Source organism: Meriones unguiculatus, chromosome 8 (assembly GCF_030254825.1).
Source record: "Meriones unguiculatus strain TT.TT164.6M chromosome 8, Bangor_MerUng_6.1, whole genome shotgun sequence".
Classification (NCBI taxonomy): Eukaryota; Metazoa; Chordata; class Mammalia; order Rodentia; family Muridae; genus Meriones; species Meriones unguiculatus.
The window spans coordinates 90,297,371-90,318,881 of NC_083356.1; the positions used below are offsets into that span (position 1 = coordinate 90,297,371).

At 34.6% G+C, this 21,511-nt stretch overlaps 1 protein-coding gene across 3 annotated transcripts in view; it reads left to right on the forward strand.

The window, feature by feature from the left end:
• Epc2 (enhancer of polycomb homolog 2) overlaps positions 1–21,511 on the forward strand; it is a 90,219-nt gene that overhangs the window by 49,494 nt on the left and 19,214 nt on the right. For 2 of the 3 annotated variants that reach the window (XM_060390133.1, XM_021654037.2), the window contains exons 3-7: positions 2,453–2,598; positions 9,983–10,189; positions 16,597–16,745; positions 17,758–17,890; positions 19,854–20,045. In XM_060390133.1, coding sequence (XP_060246116.1) covers positions 2,453–2,598; positions 9,983–10,189; positions 16,597–16,745; positions 17,758–17,890; positions 19,854–20,045 — 827 coding nt within the window. The remainder of the gene's footprint in view (positions 1–2,452; positions 2,599–9,982; positions 10,190–16,596; positions 16,746–17,757; positions 17,891–19,853; positions 20,046–21,511) is intronic. The other variant, XM_021654038.2, reaches the window with a different exon arrangement.

The following is a 21,511-nucleotide window of genomic DNA, read 5'->3' on the forward strand; positions in this document are numbered from 1 at the left end:
TGTCAGAATAGAATAAGAAGATAGAGCAGATAGGAGGTGGAGGAACAAGAGGTGAGTAAGATTAGGTAGGTGTGTACAAGATGGTCATGCAAATTTTATATATAGCTTTGCCCTTGAAATGTTGGGAATTTCTATTTACTGTGGAAATAACATTGGGTTAACCATACTTAGCTTTTAGAAAAGTTTTTTTTTTTTTAATAGCTTCAACTTGTATCAGCTACCTGGTTAACCTTTGTTAGTCTGCATACTTAAAGGTGTTTCATTGTGTGCAGCTACAAATAGCATTGTCTTTGTGGAAGAAAGAGTTTAGTAATCTGTTTATAGGATTTATAATAGTTCTTATTGAGTTTGATATGAAGTAGATTGACTTTTTGAAATCATAGTTGTGAAAAGTAATCATGTAATTAAACATATAGAAGATAGAAACTACATTTTTAAAAAGTTCGAGTATATTTTCAAATTTATCCTAAGTACAGAATAGTGTGTCATAAGTTCACCAATAGCTACTCCTTACTTGCTACCTTTACTGTGTAGGATATAATACAAGTTTAATATACTAACATAAAATTTCAGGATATGAGACTCATTGGGATATAAAATATCCACTACACAGGGAGGCTGAGGCAGTCAGTTTAGTAGGTATAAAGCACATTAGCCGTTGCCTGGCCCACAGTATGTGCTATGAAAGTTGCTAACTATTGGCTAACATTTATTTTTGTTTATTTTTTTATTCTTTTAAAAATATTTTTATTATAATTTATTTTCATTTTATGTGCATTAGTGTGAAGGTGTCAGATACCTTGGAATTTCCATTTCAGACAGTTGTGAGCTGCCTTGTGGTGCTGGGAATTGAACCTGGGTCCTTTGGAAAAAACAGGTGGTGGTCTTAACCACTGATCCATCCCCACAGCTCCTTATTTTTATTCTTACTCTTGTTTTTAGTGGTAAAATATTTTAAAGAATGAAGGAGAGTTCCAATCTTATCTGTAGTGACTGGCTTTATTAAAGTTACAAGCACACATCTCTGTTTTTATCATTACCCTTAAGAATATCATGCTAACTGCAGATGGTACAGGCGTACAGGATTGTTACATGTGGATTCACTTTCATATGCAGGCAGCATTAGATAACCAGCATGCTGGTGGTTGGTCTTTCTTACTGCTTTGTTCTGAAATCTCACCAGGTATTTTCAGTACATACCTGTGTAGTCTTTGCAGGATAGACAGCAATTTTAAAATGTCAAATGATACTATGTATCAGAGAGGAAATTGTAATTCCCTTTTCCATTCTTGAACTCCTATCCTGATAGCCCTCTTGACTAGAAGTAGACAACTGTCAGCAATTTCTTCATTTTTCTTTCAAAAATACTCTGCACTTATAACATATGTACATATACCCACTCATGTCCATTCTACACTTTGGCCTTCTGCCTCACTTTCTTTTTCGCCCCCATCCTGAGTGCTCACAGCGCAGTGCCCTAGGCTTCCCTTAACAGTCTGATGAACATGTGCACACCGTCAGTTCTCTTTTCCTCTATACACTGCTTGTTTTACTTCTCATGCTGTAACAACCAATACTTGATATATTTTTTCTATCTAAGTTTATGTTATTGGAATCATCAAGTCTGAGAAAATATATTTTAATTGGTAATATTTACAATTTCCTTTTAACAACCCAAAATAGCTTTAAACCAACTTTTATATCTTTGTCTCGCTGATGAGTGAAAAATATTTATTGTGTTTTTGTCTGTTTAGTTTGCATGTTTAAAAGTCCATTGGTATTCTCTACTAAAAATTCCTTGCCAGTGTTTTTAAGGTATTAAATTTTTTTCTTACAATTCTGAGAAGTTGTAAGAAAAGTGACCCTTTATGTGTCACTTTGTCCTCAGTTCTTTGTTGATTTACATTATAAAATTTTATATGTAGAAATTGAAAAAAAATTAGTCAATTATTTTAAATTAGTGTTTGTGGTGTTTTAATTTCAAACTGTCCATGTATTTTTCCTTCTGTAATTTCTTCTCATTTTAGTGTATCTGAATTTTTTTTAAGTGTTGTGGGCTATGTCATTTATTAGCTTTACAGTAAAAGTAGGCATTAGCCTTAATTTGTTTTGTAATTATTCTGCCATTAATAATGCCTTGAACTTTTTTATTTTATATTTTACCTTCAATGAATTACATTATATGCTTATGCTAAGCTTAATTCTGGATTTTAATGTTCTTTCATAGTTCTTATGTTTCTACATTGCCACCTTCCTCTCTGTTATTATAGCTGTTTTATATTTTGTCATATATGTGAGGTACTTTAAAAAATAGTTCCTCAGTTGATATTTTATTGCTTCAGACTTTCAACCACATGTAAAGCAATGTGGCTATCTTTGTACAGTCTCTAAAATTATATGTATAGCTTCATAATTTCAGCTCAGTTTGAAGAATTCTTCTTTTCTTTTCTAGCTTTTAATCTAGACAACGAGCAACCAGATTATGATATGGATTCAGAAGATGAGACATTATTAAATAGACTTAACAGAAAGATGGAAATTAAACCATTGCAATTTGAAATTATGATTGACAGACTTGAAAAGGCCAGTTCTAACCAGGTACTGTATCATGAAAAAGTGTCTTGTTTTTTTATAATTAAACCAGTTAACACATTTGCTTTTCCTCACCCAAGTGTGTTGTCTGAATGTGCGGCATTGAATTTTTGTCTTTTTTTCTTTTCACTTGCTTGCTCTCTCTTTCTTAACATCCCAGAATTTCTATTTGAATAAAATACTCCACAATTTCTTGTTTAGGAGCATAGACAATCCATGTGGTAAAAATAGAGTGTTAGATTGCCTGGATCATTTGTGTAGTTACTGCATTCTCGGTATTTCAGTAACTAATTTTGTTTAATTGTTTTTCTGGAGTAATTTACTTAAATCTTATTCAGTTGCCCAAATTTATACAAGTTTCCATTGTTTTTTTAATGAATTTTAAGTTTAATAACAATGTTAATTTGTGAGAAATTATTCATGAAATAATTCAGAATTTTCTTTAGTGGGCATTTCCAGAATTTCACAAGGAATTTAAAATAATAACTGTCTTCCCAGAAAGAATTAAACAGAACATGTAGAGGTTGTAAATGTTTATCTTTTTGACTTAATGACCTCCTGTCTAGAATTACTCTGCAGAAAAGAAAATATGTTGCTGGGAATATAGTTCAGTGGTGAAGCTCTTAATATGTGGAAGACCTGGAATTACTCCTCTCTCTTTCACAACAGAGTGGGGGAGGGGAGGAGAAAGAAAGAAACTTTTGCCAGATAGATGGAATACAATGCAGACATTAAAGTAATAAGTTTAAGTGGTGACTATTCCATGGGATTTTGTTTATTATGAGATACTAGATTTTAAAAACAAGATATAGAATTTATTTAGAGTTTTGTTTAAAACATTTGCATGTGTGCATTAGGAAAAGAAGATAGAATGTCAACAGTGGTTTTATTTGGATGCTGAAATTGGAAATTTTTGTATTCCTTATGTTATTTTTTGTCTTGAAAGCTTGCTATTATAAAAGATGTATTATTACATAATTAGGTTTTTAAATAAACTTTTTCAAAATACCTTTGGTGTACCTGTGTGGTATAATATTTTAATTAGTCATTTATAAGGAAGTTAGGAACATAACAAAATTACAAATAAACTATATAATAGATTCTTTTTTTAAAAAAAAACCCGTTTACCTATAAAAATTAATTTTCCCTACAACTTAAATTCTTTAAGTCTCTAAGGCGCTATTTTTCAACCCATGGGTCGTGACCCCTTTGGGATTGCATATCAGATATCCTGCATATCAGATATTTGCATTACAATTCATAATAGCAATTGCAGTTAGGAAGCAGCAACAACAATAATTTTATAGTTGGGTGTCACCATAGCATGAAGAAAAGGGTTTTAGCATTAGGAGGGTTGAGAACCACTGCTCCAAGATATTACCAGCTCTTCAGAACATTTTCAAAGCCTTTCCATTGGAAAATTACTTGGCTGTACTCATAGCCAGTCTTCCCCTTGTTCTGATGGAAAATAATAGCCTGTGTTCTTTCAAAAAAAGCATACTTTGGGAATGGAATTAAAAGTTAGTTGGTAACAATCTCACCAAGCGCATTCAAGGCCAGGAGTTTGATCCCTAGCACTGTCATATAACCAGGTATGGATGGTAGCATGTACCTGTAATCCCCGCTCTTCAGGTAGTCAGAAGTATTACGGATTCAAGGATTGACAGCATAGCAAATTTATCTCATGGAAAACATGAGATCATGTTTTAAATGAGGGAAAGAGAATTCGAGTTAAATTTTGTAGCATTAAACCTAATTTTTTTAGATATTCTTTTTTATTAGAAAAAAAATCCTTAATGATCACACTGGGATTCATGAGATTTGTGCTCACAGTTGCCCTGTGTTTATATGCACAGGTATCAGATAGTTTCTGTGGTCCTTTTTATTCAATTGTTCCCAGCAAATTTAGGCGGGGCTAATCTTTTGGAATTTATCTCATTTTACATAATGGCCTAGAAATTCACTTGGTATGGCTGAGATCTTATCTTCAAAAGTCTTCTGTTCTCTGTTGAATGGCTTACTTTCTTAGTGTCCAGGTAAACAAATAGATAACTGAATGAGAGAGATGAACAAGCCCTACCCTTGTGCAGCTTATTATTCAAGTAGGAACAGCATAAACAAGGTGCATACACCTGGCAGTTCTCTGTGCACATATGTTCAGTGCTACCTTATTTTCTGTTTGCTTAGGAGTGAGATTCTGGGCCTTCAAAGCAGAGGACTTGATAACAGTTACCGAAAAGCAGAGAAATAATGGCAGAGTTGTTATCAGAGGACTGTGATAAGAGTCTGTCACTAGAACTAAGAGTTTACAGACCCCAGAAGACTATCTGTCCTCTTAACTCCCTCCTCTGTTCATTCATGGATCTCTTGCTTTTCCTTTTGGGGGCTGGCATAGCATCACAGGGCAAAGGATTGAGTATATAGCTAAGTAGTAGTTATTAGGTTGGTAGAGGAAAAGGACAGTCAAATTTTTTGTTCCTGTCATTTGGAGAGCTTATCAATGAAGTCACTTTTGAAAACTTAGAAATGCTGTGATTAGTTTTAGTCTCCATCTGTTGCTTATTTCTCCTATTCTTTATAGTGCTGGAGAGTGCTCTCAGGAACTTGTGCATGCTAAGAAATTGGCTTGGCCAAGATTCCTTTTAAAGTCTCAGGATTTGTAGCAGTTCTATTTTTCTGGTGCCAGATTGCCAGAATCTATGAGATTAGAAATAAAGGGGAAACTAAAGCTATGGGGTCTTCCTGGGAAGATTCTTAGAGCATCCTGAATTGTTACATAGGTCTTTTCAAATAAAAATATATTGATAAATGGCCATTTTGTTGTCTGGTCTTCTCTATGGCTGTCAAAAAGTACAGTTTTTAAATAGTCACACTATATCCTGTGATAATTTTAGTGCATGTATGTTATCAAGTCAATAAAAGAGAATCTGACTTTAAAATTTTTAACTTTCTAGATTTTTAAAAATTTATGAGCAAGCGTGTTTTGCTTATATGTTTTTATATGTAGCATGTGTGTGCCTGGTGCGTGCCGAGATAAGAGGTTTCCGACTACCTGGAACTGGAGCTGTGGGTGGTTGTGAGCCACCATGTCAGTGCTAGGAAACACACCAGGTTCCTCAGCAGAGCAACACATGTTGTTAACTATGGAGCCATTGTTCCTGCCCCTAAGTAATGTAATTTTTAAAAATAACTTGAATTTGACGTGTGTGGAAAGTGTTACCATACCCATATTTATTTTAACTTTCTGGTGCTGGAAAAGCAGCGTGGTGTTCACATTGCTGCAGAGCTTGGTTTCAGCACATCAGCAATCTTACCAGCATTGGCTAGCTAGAATTTTTTTTTTTCCTAAATGAAAACTATAGTGAAAGCTTTGAAAGAAAGAATGAATTTAAAAGATTTTTTTTAATAGTTATCTCAAATGAGATAAATTAAATAATGTGATTGCTTGTTTGTTTCTTTGGCTACTTGGCTTTTTGTTTTGAGGCAGGATCTCAGCCTAGCCTGCAGCTCCTAATCTTGCTGCCTCTAACTCTCAGCTGTTGAGATTACAAGTGTTTGTCTTTACACATGGAAATAGTGTGAATTTTAGTGGATTAGTTTTCTTTCCATATGAAGAAGGAACATAGTGTGTTACTTAGCTATGGTATTTATAGGGTTAGAATTGAAATAGAAGTACTTTAAAAAATTTTTTTGAACACATGTCTTTTGGCTGATGTTACAATGCTTTCTCCAAGATCCTGTGTGAGACTGGGATTCTGTCAGAGCTTCATTACTGTAGTTTGAAGACCTTTTCTATTTTCTGGGCCTTTAAAAAAATACTTTTTCTTCAATTTAATACATGTAGAGTACTCAGTGTGTTATAGTGTATATTTCTACTTAATTTGAAATTCCGCTCATTGGCTTTTCATAATTGTGTGGCACTGGAAGTTAGGAATGATTTGATAGGTAAAAATGTTTCTTATGTCATCTGCATAAAATCACGTCACTCCTCACTATGTCCATTGTAAACCAACTGTAGTTATTCATTCTTGGAGATCATAAGGTAAAAAAAGTACCATTTAACACATTAAATTTAATGTAAATGATTAGTTATTTAGAAACCACCAGATTTGAAAGAAGAAAGCTGAGACAAAGATGGCCTGTGGCAGAGTCACCCATATAGAAAAGAAATGCAAGCTTTACCATCCTGTGCCTATATCTGACTATACCAGTATACTGTCTTAGAGTCCCAAATGCTTTTATTTCGATTTTGTCAGTTTTAGTTAGAGAATTTGTCTTAGTTTATTTTCCTTTTCTTCACAATCTGAACTAATGGTTAGCTGATACTTTCTTTTTGCTTAATTGACTTCTTTTAAAAAAACATTAATTTTCTTTTATAATGTATTTGTTTTATAAATTAGTTTTAAATTTGTTTTGTAATTTTTTTGTTTCTTCAAAATATATTGAAACTGCAAGACCTTGGGGTTTGTCTGTCAGCAAACTAAGCAGTCCTTGGTACCACATAATTTGTGTCGGTCTGAAAGAAAAGCCCAGGGGTAAGAGTTTCCTCCCTCCCTGTCTCTTGATGCCCAGGTGATCAAGTAGCCCAGACCTGTGTCAAAATTAATTAATTTATTATAAACCTTTTTGCCAGTTCACTACTAGCTTCCACTGCTTTTTAGTGAATAAAAAGCATGCTGAATGACAGATTCAAACACACACACACACACAAAAAAAAACAGTGCAAAGTGGTAGAAAAAGCCCAGCATGATTGTGCCTACCTATAATCCCTGTAGTGAAAAGGCTGAGGCAGGACTGTAGAGGACTACAGTAGAGCAATACCCTGTAAGCATAAACAAATGAATGAACAAATACATAAATGGCATGGGGTTTTGATTTTTCAGATACTTGGGAAAATGTCAGAATGTTTAACTATAAATAGTGTATTAAATTATTAGTTGTAATATAGAATATTTAAAAAGACGAAAACGAATTGCAAGGTGGAGCAAAGAGCACCAGAAAGAGAGGTAAACAGGTGATTACATCTTCTGGCAGATGCAGGAGCATAGGAAGTAGTCACATTATGGTGTGGGATAAGAATCTCACTGTTGCTCTGCTGACTGGAAAAGAGCCTTGTTCCCCTCCTCACTCTACAATTAGACTAAGATCCGGATTTAATTAGCAAATATTATGAAATAATATCAGCAACATAATAACCAAACAGCTGAAGCACAGGCCCCAGAACTGAGCATTGTGTTTCTAGCCTCTAGAGCACATGATTGCTGCCAGTGATGCAGTGATGCTGTCAGTGTGAGGTAGAATCTTACAAGCTTCAAGAGTCTGTTCTGGATTAGTAGTGTAGGTCAGTAGGTGAGCACTCACTTAGCCCGTTAGGTCCTGAGTTCAATCTACTACACTCTGCCATGCACACATGGATGTACAGGAAAGAAATCCACAGAAAGCTCAGTCTTTGTTCTGGTCATGTCCTGTTCTTGTAGACCTTAGGGATGGATTTATATGTTCCAGAGAACTTTTTAACAGTTGAAGCTACCTATTTAAGAACCCATTTAGAAGGTCAGGGAGCTAAAAGCAGCAGATAGCATCAGCAACGGCCTGAGTTCAATTCTCAGAACTCATGCAAAAGTCAGATGCAGTGGCCTAAGTCGCCATTCTGCATTTGTAAGGTATCTAGCAGGGATAGAGAAGCACCTAGAAGCTCCTAACCTAGAGTTCACCACAGCGCAGCAGCAGACACAAGAGACCTGCCTTAGTAGGGTGGAAGTTGAGAATCTCCTCCTGAAAACTGTCCCCCTCTACCTCCACATAGGAGCTGTGGCATGGCATGCATCTATATGCACACAAATTTGAAAAGTATAATCTTAAAAAAATAACTTTTAAGAAAAGATCATATTTAGAAATACTAGTCCTTTTTTGTTTGTTTGGTTGGTTTTTATTTTTTCAAGACAGGGTTTCTTTGTGTAGCCGGGGCTGTACTGGACTGTCTTTGTAGACCAAACTGGCCTTGAACTCACAGAGATCAATTGTCTCTGCTTCCCCAAGTGCTGGTATTACACACGTGCACCATCGTGCCCAGCTTCTAATCCTTTCTTGTACTCAAGTGATTGCCACGCAGACTAGAATGTGTGAGTTGACTTATCAGTATCTGCTTTTCCTTGTATGGATTACATATAAGGGTAACCCCACTACTCGACTGGCTTAATATTAAAAAATTCTTCTTATCAGCGCTCCCCTGTTCAAGATATTGTCATAGCTCTGACAGATGTTTTTCATAAGAGCTCTGACATAGACATTAAAGGGTATAATGCTTATGTATAATGCTTATGTAATTAAAAATAAATTATATAAAAAGTTGCTTAGCCATATACATTGCCTTGCTCCTTGAGAAGATGAGATCGGTCAACTAGCTTTCTAGCAGGATGTAAATCAAGGTGTCAGTTATTTACAACAAACTCTAAATTAGAAAAAGATAAATCATTTTAATGCTGTAAATCTTTACTGAAGGAACGCAGCAAGATTTTAATGGTTTAAGTGACTGTAGCTTAGTAGTGTTTTATTGTTAATCATTTGAATACAGTGACATTGATATGACCTGCTGAAAGCCTACTTAAGTTGATCTTTTGACCATTTATTTACAGTATTTGTTTAACCTGGCCTAACAACCTGATCATAATTAGGTTAGACTTCCATTTGTAACAATAGGAAGAGTTTTGTGTGTGCAAATATGCGCGCGCGCGCACACACACACACACACACACACACTGCTATCTAGGGCAGCCAGAATGTAATAGGCCAGTTAATCAACCTGAGAAGTCAGTATCACAGACTTAGGGAGTCCAGTGATTAGGTACGTTTGTTCTGTAAAGTTAGGTCAACACAGGAACTTACATGAGAAAATTACTCATAGAGGTTGACACCTGCTTTCTTCAGTGACTCTCCATCTTACTTATTGAGATAGTTCCTCATTGAACCTGGAGTTTGCTAACTTGGCTGGACAAGCCAGCCGGCAGGATGCAGAGGTCCTTCTGCCACCAGCTCCCTGGCACTGGGATGACAGGCACACATGCCACGCACCTTTTTTATGTGGGTATTGATGCCTGACCTCAGGTTCTTATGCTTAGAAAGCAAGCATATTACCAGTTGAGCCATCTCCCAGCTCCTTAAATATTTTAAGTAGTAGAACCATTACTTCTCTGGGCAAAATATGAATTTTTTAAAAATAACATCCAGTTTAAGAGACTTTTGCTAGGTTAAGTGGAATTATATCGTCACCTCCCATCATAATATATAATTGTAATTATTTAAATGGATCATATTTTCTCTGATTCCTGTAGTTTATCCTGATTTCTTTCTCAAACATATCCATTGGTGACATCTTGTGCTTTCTATTTAGCTTGTAACACTTCAAGAAGCAAAACTGCTGCTAAATGAAGACGATTACCTTATTAAAGCTGTATATGACTACTGGGTGAGAAAACGGAAAAATTGCAGGGGGCCATCCCTCATTCCCCAGATTAAGCAAGAGAAAAGAGATGGCTCTACCAACAATGACCCTTATGTTGCCTTTCGGAGGAGAACAGAGAAAATGCAGACTCGGAAGGTAATATCTGCATCATATATAATTGAATGTAGCTTTGTAGTGTTTACTATCCTCAGTCATTTGAACACAGTGACCTGCTGAAAGCCTACTCTTATTTTACCTTTTGACTGTGTGTTTATAGAGTATTTGCTATTCCTTCCTAAGTGATCTGATCATAACTAGTTTATACTTGGAGTTTTAACAATAGGAAGAGTTTCTTGTGCTTACACACCTCACAGGTGTTGAGTTCCTCAGTAAACTATACATGCACTCATGTATAGTGCTCTCATAATGTACTCATGTATCACTTCTGTTTGGGAAGCTAAGAATTTGAGCACTGCATTTTCTTGTTGGTTACTTAGGAGTTTTGAAATGGTATTATTGTAAGGAAGAGTTGTTCTGGCAGATGCCAGATGTAATAGTGGCATCTTTTTCTCATTTTCTTGTCAGTAGTGTCACATTTCAAATTGATAGAAATGTCTCCATCTGAATTCAGAAGTGTGAGCCAGATTTCAAGAGAAACAGATTTTACTGTGGAATGATATGATATAGCATAAAATGAAAGTATTGTTTTAGGAGGTTATTCACTGCCTTGCAATTCTCATAATAACATATTCTCTTAACATCACAAGGAATCAGGAACACATAAGCTAAAAACTGAAGATTTATAATTTGGAACAAAGCGTTTTCTGTGGATTCTTGTTTCTCCTAACATTGAAAGCTTGTCTTCGGCAGCTGTTAGTGTAACAGCTGTGAAGTATAGCAGATGCAGGCGCTGTATATTTTAGGAAAACTCTCCTACTGGTTAATAACTAGAGTTTTTATATTAGTCTTTATTATGAATGTGATTTTTTTTTTTTCCTAAACATCAGAGGATGAATTTCCCAAGAAAATATGACTGTCACTACTAGCACAGGCCTAGTTCTCAGTTTAGCACTCCGGTCTTAGCTAAGGATTTTGAAAATGCAACATCTTGATTAGAAAAGACTAAGATGAACTAAGTTTGGGAACAAGGTTAAACTTCTCTTACGTGTAGACTGCCGATGAAGAGACTTGTCAGCATTAGAGTCTGAGACCCCAGCTGCCTTTTAAAGCAGTCTCATCAGTTGGAAGGCGCTGTAAACATACTCTAGTCTTTTCTGGAAGGAAAGTAATATTGTTCTCCTTTTAGTGAGTAGACGCGAAAATTGATGGTATTTCTTTGGATGTAAGTAACATTCTGGATGTAAAAGTATACCTGTAGTCTTTTCTAGCAGTTTATTATGAGAACTACAACTGTTTCTTAAAGTAGGCATGTCACCACCTCACCATCACTAATACCAGGTTTTCCTAACATTGCTTCTCACCTTTTGCTACCTTATTATTTTCATTTTCCTCTGCAGCGTACTATATTATCCTTTTCAGTGCTTTTTGTTTGTTTTTTTTTTAATTATCCTTTCTAATCTACGATTATCCCTGCCATGCACTGTTTCAAATGTTTATTGTGTTTCAAAATTAGAAACAAATGTTTATTGTGTTTCAAAATTAGAAAGATGGGAAAGTGCTTCACAGGTCATATTGCATATAGGTATGGGGAGGTGAGCAGGTTGGGGCATGCTGGGTAATACTCCTGATAACAAGGCCGATTTTCTTTTTGCTTCATTAAACTTAAAAACACAGCTTGTGCAAAGGCAAAATGGACTACTGAAATGTTTGCATGTTAGTCTAAAATTTATAACTCACTGAACTAAAATTAACTTGGATGTTAATAAGTACTTTAGGACATTTTTACAGCAGATGATCTTATCTAAATGTACTAGTTAGGAAGTTTCAATCAGAACTTGTATTTAATATTTAATATGCTAACTACATAGATACAGTATTATTTATTGCTTGTACCATCTGTCTACCTCTGCCTCGCTCAAAAAAGTAATTTGGTGGGAAGAGAAACCCCCAGGTTCTCAGTTCTGCCTGTGCACATCAATTAACTGTCTGTGAATCACCTTTCATTATAAAAAGATTTGCAGTTGACTCAGAATGACAGTACTTTGAAAATCACTTCCCTGGGGATCTCATGGCAGGTACAGAAGTATAATGTGTAGCTGCAGTAAGAAGGAAAAAAGTTAATCCTTAGGGGCTGGACAGATGGAGCAGTTAAGAGCACTTGCTGTTCTTAGGGAAGACCCAAATTTGGATCACAGCTTACAATTGCCTGTAACTTCAGTTCCAAGGTGACTTAGCACCTCTGACTTCTGTGGACACATGGACTCTTTTACACATATCTGCATACACACATATAATTAAGATAAAACAAATAAAAATGTTTTTTAAAGGAAACGTGAGTTGGCCCATAACAGAGACAGTTATAAGAAGGGGTAAACAGAAACCAGAAAGTAAAGCCGTTTGAAGAGAATAGAAACATTATCAATGTTATTTTTAATGTTGACTAAAAAGATAAGCCAGGAAGAAGTATTCTGGTATACAAGAAAATAAGAATGTTGGAGCCATAGTAGGGTACAGAAGCCAACCTGAAGGAAACTGGGAAACATTATTTTAAGCATCAAAATAATGAGAGTAATGAATCAAAACTTGTAGAATTGCCCATGAGTCCAGGGAACGTGTGAAAGTTTTTAAGTTAATACTCAAAGTGACAGCTTTCATGTATGTTTTTATGCTGTCTTCTCCCATCCCCAACACTCTTCTGTCCTCTTCTTACATCTGCAGATAGTCTTCCCTTGTGCCCTGTGTCACATGTATTTATGCCCCTCTCTAGATCTATTCATCCTCTTTCTGTTTTCATGACTATACATATAAACATCTGTACACACAAATTTCAGTCTAAATTCTATACATGGGAAAATGTGTATATTTGTCTTTCTGAGTATTGGCTTATTTTGTTTAATGATTTAAAATTTATCCTTTTTTGTTTTAAATATAATTTTATTTTATAGCTGAAAAATTTTCAACTATGTTTATGTACATTTTTTTAGTCTATTCATTACTTCTTTTTAGTTAGATGTCAAACTTAAAAATATCAGATCAGCAGAAACAGTTTATTAAACTTCACCACTTGGCAGCTACAATACTAATAATTATTTAAGGTGAGAGAATAATTCAACATTAAACTAATGAAGGAAATTTTCATGACCAACTCAATTCTTATGTAATTCTACAACATGTTAGAGTAATTTAAAGGGGAAATAATATTTTAGTAGATAAACCCAGCAGACACCATCTTAATTGAGTAATCAGTGTAATGGGACAAATTGTGTTATCTAACTCTCTTGATAGGATGTGAGACAGACTCAATATAATTTCTGTGGTAGCAGGCCAAAATAATATAACCTGAATTGAGTTACGGAAAAGCATCAGTGACACTGAAATTGAGGGATATTCTTCATTAAATAAAAGGGGGAGGGGAAAGCATGAGCACAGAAAAACAACTTTTCCAAATAATGGAAATATTAGAAACATGACCACTGAAGACAGTTCTTAATTCTGAGTCAGATTTGAAAAATAAAAACAAAAAAACAAAATGATCTTGAAATTTAAAAATGCTACCCCACTCATTCTCTTAGTCTTAGTTTCTAGATTTTGGTTGTTGTGCTGTGATTATATTAAGACAATGTTTTTATAAAAACAGATTAGAATATTTATGGACATATGTTCATCTCATTTTGGATAATACTGCAAATATTATGTATGTTTATACACATAGCTAGAGATGAAAATGCTAAACTGGAAACTATTGGAAGATCTGTTTAAATATGGAAAATACTTGTGTTTTTTTTCCTCACTTTGCATGTTTGAAATTATTTTAAAAATAATGACTTGAGTATAGAACGGACACAACTGAGAAGAGAAAAGGCTATGAAGAATAATTTATACCCAAATAGATGGTGAAGAATTTCTGCTATACTTTTGAATGCTATTCCCTGGCATGTGAATGTGATCTCTCATATGAATATTCATATTTTGGTATTTTTTGTGTGTGTTTCTTATGTGTATTAATACATGTATCCAGAAAACATAATATTAGCAGTATAGTACACACTTTAAAGTTTGCTCTTGATCATGTTAATTTTTAAGTTACTGTTGCCTGTTTATCCCACAAAAATTGCTTAAAACTTTGCTCTGTGAGTACTAATTGAGGGTGGGGATGATGATAAAAGTGAATATTCATTTCGTCAAATGAGTAAGATAACCTGTTAGCATTTAAAAATACTCCAATATATTATCATAAAGAAACATGGTTTACGCTATTTTCAGTAGATAATTATTTTCCAAGTTCACGAAACTGTTCACAAAAGATAAATAACTCAGGGCTTTCTTTTTTTCTTTTTTTTATTCAGTTTTTATTTTCATTCATCTTCTATTTATGAGATTTTTAGCATTTAAAAAATTCTTTCTAATATTATATTCAATTGTTAAAAATGAAAAGTTTAAGTGTAGGTCTGTCTGACAGTTAAAGTATTAGAGGTTTATGTGGCTCTGTATACGTTAGACACTGTGGGACATTTGACTTAACATCATTGCTGATTTTATATTCTGATGAATGCTGCTTACTGCAGCAAATCCACCTTTTGTCCAAGTTATGTTTTATGCTTACTAGTAAGAAGTTAGCAATATTCTGAAGCCTGGAATCTTTGCTAGATCTCTTTCATCCCCTGAAATGAGGTCTACATCAAAGAATGAGAATGTCATTTTTTTTTAATTTTTTATTACACTTTGTTCATTTTGTATCCCCCCATAAGCCCCTACCTCTTCCCCTCCTGATCCCACCCTCTCTCCCCTTTCTGCATGCATGCCACTCCCCAAGTCCACTGATAGGGGAGGTTCTCTCCTTTCTGATCTTAGTCTATCAGTTCTCATCAAAAGTGGCTGCATTGTCCTCTACTGTGGCCTGGTAAGGCTGCTCCCCCCACAGGGGGAGGTGATCAAAGAGCAGGCCAATCAGATTATGTCAGAGGCAGTCCCTCTTCCCATTACTATGTAACCCACTTGGACACTGAACTGCTTTGGGCTACATCTATGCAGGGTTCTAGGTTATCTCCATGAGTAGTCCTTGGTTGGAGAAAATAAATTTAATTAGAATATATTGGGTTTTTTTAATATTAGTTACAGTTTATTAACTTTGTATCCCAGTTGTATCCCACTCCCTCATTCCCTCCCAATCCCACCCTCCCTCATCTCCTCTCTGCCCCTTTCCAAGTCCACTGATTGGGGAGGACCTCCTCCCCTTTTATCTGACCCTGATTTATCAGGTTTTTTCAGGACTAGCTGCAAAGTCCTCCTCTGTGACCTAGCAGGGCTGCTCCTCCCGGGGGGAGGGGGTGTCAAAGAGTCCACCATTGCCTTCATGTCGGAAATAGTCCCTGTTCCCCTTACTATACACATCTGGATATTGAGCTGCGATGGACTACATCTGAACAGAGGTGTTATATATATATCTCCATACATGGTACTTGGTTGGAGAAACAGTCTCATAAAAAAAACCTTGTGCCTAGATATATTTGGTCCTTATGGAGCTCCTGTCCTCTCCAGGTCGTATTAACTCCCCTTTCTTTCATATGATTCCCTGCACTCTGCTGAAGCTTTGGTTATGAGTCTCAGCATCTGCTTCGACACACTGCTAGGTAGAGTCTTTCAAAGGCCCTCTGCGGTAGGCTCCTGTCCTGTTACTTGTTTTCTCTTACATTCAATGTACTCAGCAATTAAAAACAAGGAAATCATGAAATTTCCAGGCAAATGGTGGGATCTAGAAAAGATCATTCTGAGTGAGGTATCTCAGAAGGAAAAAGACTTGCACATGGTATATATACTCACTTATATAGACCTATAAAATATGATACACATACTGAAATCTATACACCTAAAGAAGATAAACAAGAAAGACGACCCGGGGTAAGATGATCAGTCCTCACTTAGAAAGACAAATGGGAGAATCTAATTTCTGGAGGTACTTAATATACTGTTTTCAGTCTTCTGAATTGCTGGAAGTGAAGTTTTGTTCTTGATTGTATTGTAAACCTTTTAGCTGCTACTTAACAGATTTGTATGGGTATATGGTTAGACACTCACTTGGGCTATTTTTTAGTTACCTTGGTCTTGGTAGACCTATTTTTATCATTGGGTAACACATTACTGCACTAGAAGGACTTTATAATTTTTACATACTAGATTTTGTTGGATTTTATGTATAGGTTCAGATGGATTCCCTCCCACATCAGAATTATTCTTTCTTTGCCAGTATTAACCAACATTTTTTTTACCTAAACATTTGCTTGTACTTAAATGTTCAAAGTTAAACAGATGAGCTCTTATAGAGTTGCTATGTGGCTATTTGTTTGTTTTAATAATTTAAAATGTATAATTGAGATTTAGTAAGAACTTGTTAAATGAAACACTCATAATTTCATTGTTCTCTGAAATTGTTGTTATTTCAAAAGAACCGTAAGAATGATGAAGCCTCTTATGAAAAGATGCTGAAGCTGAGGCGGGAGTTCAGCAGAGCCATAACAATTTTGGAAATGATTAAGCGAAGAGAGAAAACCAAACGGGAATTATTGCACTTAACGCTGGAAGTTGTGGAAAAAAGGTAACATTGCTACTGCTCCATACTAGCCCACACTAGCCAGACTTTGTGATGTTGGATGTTGATTATCTAGTAGAATTTTGTTTTTACCTTTTTAAAATTTGCAATTACTAGTTGTTTTATAAATTAGATTGTTACAGATTTGAAATTTATTGGGGCAGGGTATTTTGGTATATAGCAGTGGTTCTCAACCTTCCTAACACTGCGATTTTTAATACAGTTTCTTGTTGTGGTGACCTCCAACTATAGAATTTTTTTTTGCTATTTCATAACTGTAATTTTGCTAGTTATGAATATAAATAGCTGATAGGCAGAATATCAGATATGCAACCCCCCCCAAAGGGTTTGAGAACCACTAGTATAGAGAATTGATCTTTGTGGATATTGGCATAATTATTGGATTTTTCTTAATGAAACTTAAGAATTATCTTGCCCATATCTCTGTTACCTTTTTTTTTTTTAAACACTATTCAAAGGAAATGAATGGTTGGGAGGCAAAATTTCCTGTTTCTAATCTTTGGAATTATGATCTGTGAAGTATTCTTCTGCATAATGAAATAGACTAAAGTTCTATTAGGTTTTAGGGAATTTTGTGGGGTTGCTGAAATAACCATTCTGTACAATACTCTCAGTATTGTGGTTAATAAAACACATTATGTGATTAGGTTATGTATTGTATATCTAAAGCAATATTAAGGTTTCTTTTTGGTTGTGTTTTTAAGTGAATCTCAAATATGACCTACTTCGTTTTTGTAACTTTTCCCCTAACAATCCAATATTGTAAACTAGGTTGGTGGTACTTGCCTGTAATATCAGCAGTTTAGAGGTTGACACAGGAGAATCAGGAGCTGAATCAAGTTCGAGGCCGCCTGCTGAACACTGAGGCCTTGTCTCATCCCTTCCCACCCCCTTAAAATTAATAACTCTGTTTTGCTGATTCAGTTACTTAAATGTTGTTTTAAATATATATATATTATCATTAAACTATTTTCTTATACTTTATTATCTTTTCAAGATATCATTTGGGAGACTATGGGGGTGAAATCCTTAATGAAGTAAAAGTTAATAGATCAGAAAAAGAGTTATATGCTACTCCAGCAGCTCTTCATAATGGAAACCATCACAAAGTTCAAGAATGTAAAACTAAGGTAAATATTCTTTGGAGAGACTCATGAGTGATCATATTCATCACATAATATGGTGATAAAGGAAGAAAATAAGTATCGTGATTTTTTTTTTATTATGCCACCACTTTGATGGGTATTTTTATACACAGACTGACCCATTAGTCCCCTCAAGAACTCTAGCTCTTGACTTGTAGATCATAGCTATGAAGTGTTAAATTCACAGTTTGAGGTCATGTCTACCAAAGTGCATGCTTTTTGATGTGCTGTCCGATTCTCTAGAGAACGGGATCATTGCCAGAACCAGTATTTGCCAGTTACATTCCTTAGTTGGCTTTAGAAATTTCTGTTTTCAGGATCATAGTTTATTCCAAGTACAAGAGCTAGCTTTGGTGAACATTTTACTTTTAGGCTAAATAATTGTATTTCTTTGTTACTCATTTGCTGTATTAAGGTATTATTTAATTTGGGTATGCAAAAATTTATAAAGCCTTAAATGTTAAGCATAGATTTAAATAAGAAGCATTGATGTGAAGCATTTAGACAGTAAGTAGAGGCTAACTGCAGTAAGATTGTATAAGTGACTTGGGGTGTTTGTGGAAAATTCATCTTTTAAAAATGTAGAGTCATTATTTTTCATGGGTTCATTTTTAAACACTAAGGAAGAATGTGGAGCAGTGTGACTCCTCATTTGATTCATGTCAGTTCAACCAGCAGGTTCTTATTAATCACAGGCATCTAGCCCACCTTCCTGATTCCCTTTGAATCACATAGCCAAAAAAAAAAAAAGTTATCAGCACAACAAATGCCATTTGAAAACTAATTTTGTAATCCATTTGTATCAGTCAGTGCCTTCCCTAAGAGTATGCTTAGTAGGCATTAGGATATAAAACTTAACCCATAATTACCAATAGAATTATATTGAATCTTACTTTAGGTCATATATCTAAGTAAATAAAAATAGCCTAACTATTATTTTTAGAGAAACAGTGTAACACATTATTGCCTTACCCTGTATACATAGTTACTATATTTAATTTTCACTCATCATACCTTAAAACACAAAATTTCTAAAAATTTGGAGTTTTCCTTTTGATTTAGTAATTTGTACCCTCGTCCATCTCTGTCAAGCATCTTCATTCTCACTCAGTATGATCTGCCCTCAAACAGCATTTCTGTTGTGTGCACTGTTTCTATTGTAAGGTCATCTAGTACATGGACTACATGAGACAATATATAACTTCCTCAAGAATGGGAAACTGCTAATATTATTTTTACTTTGGTGCTCAGGACAGTCATTTTTCAGCTTTTTTTTTTTTTTAAGACAGTTCTCTTTTTATCAAAAGCTGTACCAACCAGTATATAAAACAGAAGCAGATCTCTGCTTTGTTGAAAGGAGGAGGAGCCAAACTCTTCAGTCAGTCCCTTTGCCAGATGGACTCCACAGAACCCTGGGTTATTTGAGGACCATTTGATTACTGGTCAGTCAAGGCAATAATTATATCCTGTAAAAAATGAAAGTGTCTAGCTCTTAAACTTATTTTTCTCAAGACGAATAAATATAAACACTTTTTAAAATTGGAAATAAGAATAGAACTAAATTAGTAAGTTAGTGACCTAATTCAGTTATTTTTTTAAAATAAAGTAGTGAATTTTGTTCACCAACACAGTGGATTTAAGTAACAATTAAATTTAAATACCTTTTAAACACTGGATGGCATGATAGCAGAGCAGTCTAAAAATTACAGTTCAACTATTCATAAAAAAAAACTTAAAACACCATAATTATTTTTTGTTGTAAATTACAGAAAGTAAATCTAAATCACGTTTCAGTTTATGACCATAATAAAGTTTTCATACCTAAAATAATAATTAAAATTAACTCCTAAAGAAAAATGTATGTTTTTCAAAGAGGAGCATAGTTTTTCATGATTTCTAAAATAATTTTCATTTCTTCCTTTTGGGGGAAAATTCGTCATGTAAACAGCACCCTCATCATTTGTCTTTGAAAGAAGAGGCTTCTGATGTGGTTCGTCAAAAGAAGAAGTACCCAAAGAAGCCTAAGGCAGAGGCTGTGATAGCACCTCAGCAGCCCACTCCTGAGACATTGCCTGTGATCAATAAGAGTGACATTAAGCAATATGACTTTCAGAGCTCAGATGAAGATGAATTTCCACAGGTGCTTGTTTGAAACTGTTTTAAACACATTTCCTCCTACTCTTTTATATTGCTGTATTTTGCAACATAATTGGCATCTTAGTCTTGATTCTGCTTCGCTCACATAGTGTTATAAGACATTTTCTACATATTTCATGAGTACACACACATATATATTGCCACTACCGTATTATTTACTCTGTTATTTTTTGCCAGCTACAGAAATGTGTTATATGGGACATGTAGACAACTTTCAGGTTTCCTGTTCTATAATAACAAGCATCTTTGTCTTCCTGTTTGTAAATTAGAAGTAGCATTTCTGAGTCCAAGATATCATTGTTAGAAAACATTTAAACATGAGTATAAATATTTACCAGAATTTTGCTTTCTTTCATATTCTACCAACATAATTTTAGTTATTTAATGTAAATTTTGCTTGTTTGTCAGGTAATAGCTATTTATTTTGAAGAAGATATAGAAGAACTAATTAAAGTTTTAACTTGTAAAAATTCCTTGTAAAATATTCCACAGTTCGAGAGCAGAGAATTTAGAATTAATTTTTAAAATTTTATTTTCATCAGTGCTATTTTTAAAACAAGATTTTTATGTTACATATTAAAGGGTCAGGTTATTATTATTATTATTATTATTTTTCAAAAAGCACCTGGTCTGACAGTAACCTATTTTTCTTTTTTCTGTATGCCTTAAAGCATTAAAAAAAAAAAAAAATAACAGCTTGAATCTATCAAATGTGTTATATTTTAATATTTTACTTACTTAAAGGGACTTTTAAAAGTCAGCATCAAAAAATATAACTTTAGAAACCAGATTTTTCTGTAAAGCCTTTTATTTTTGCAGCGTTTAAAATCCAGTTGATAGAAATGTGCCCCCTATCGCTGTATTATTTTTTTACCCTTGATTTTTCCTTCCAACCAATGTTGTAGCATTCATATGCATTAATTGCACAGAAACATGCTTTATTTTATATGTTCTTGAAAACCGTTTACTGAAACCAGTCATTGAGTTTGTCTGTCAGAAGAATTATCCCGTTAGTCTGGGATAACCCTTTGCAGTCATGGGAAAGTCATCCAATGATGATTTTGAAGAGGTGAAAAATGTAGCAAATAGTGGACTTATCAAGTTCTTCTAGGTAGAGAAAACAGAAAAGCTGCAAGCAGAGTTATATAGCATTGTGAGAGAGAAGTGTAGTGGTTTGCCATTGCTGGAGTCAAAAAAAGGGGAAAGAAAATATAGAAGGGACAATGTATGCATAGTAAGCAAATGAGAAATTATTAAAAAGCCTAAGTCAGAAAATGACACAGTTAAATAAAAGCATATGAAACTTGATGAGCAGTTTGCTCTCAGTACTAGTGAGAATCTAGAAAGTCTTGGCATATATTCCAAGTCCTGTAAGAAGGATGCCATGATTTACTGTGACCGTAAGGAGAATGTTTTCCTGATTGGTATTCCGTCTACTGCCGTAAAAGC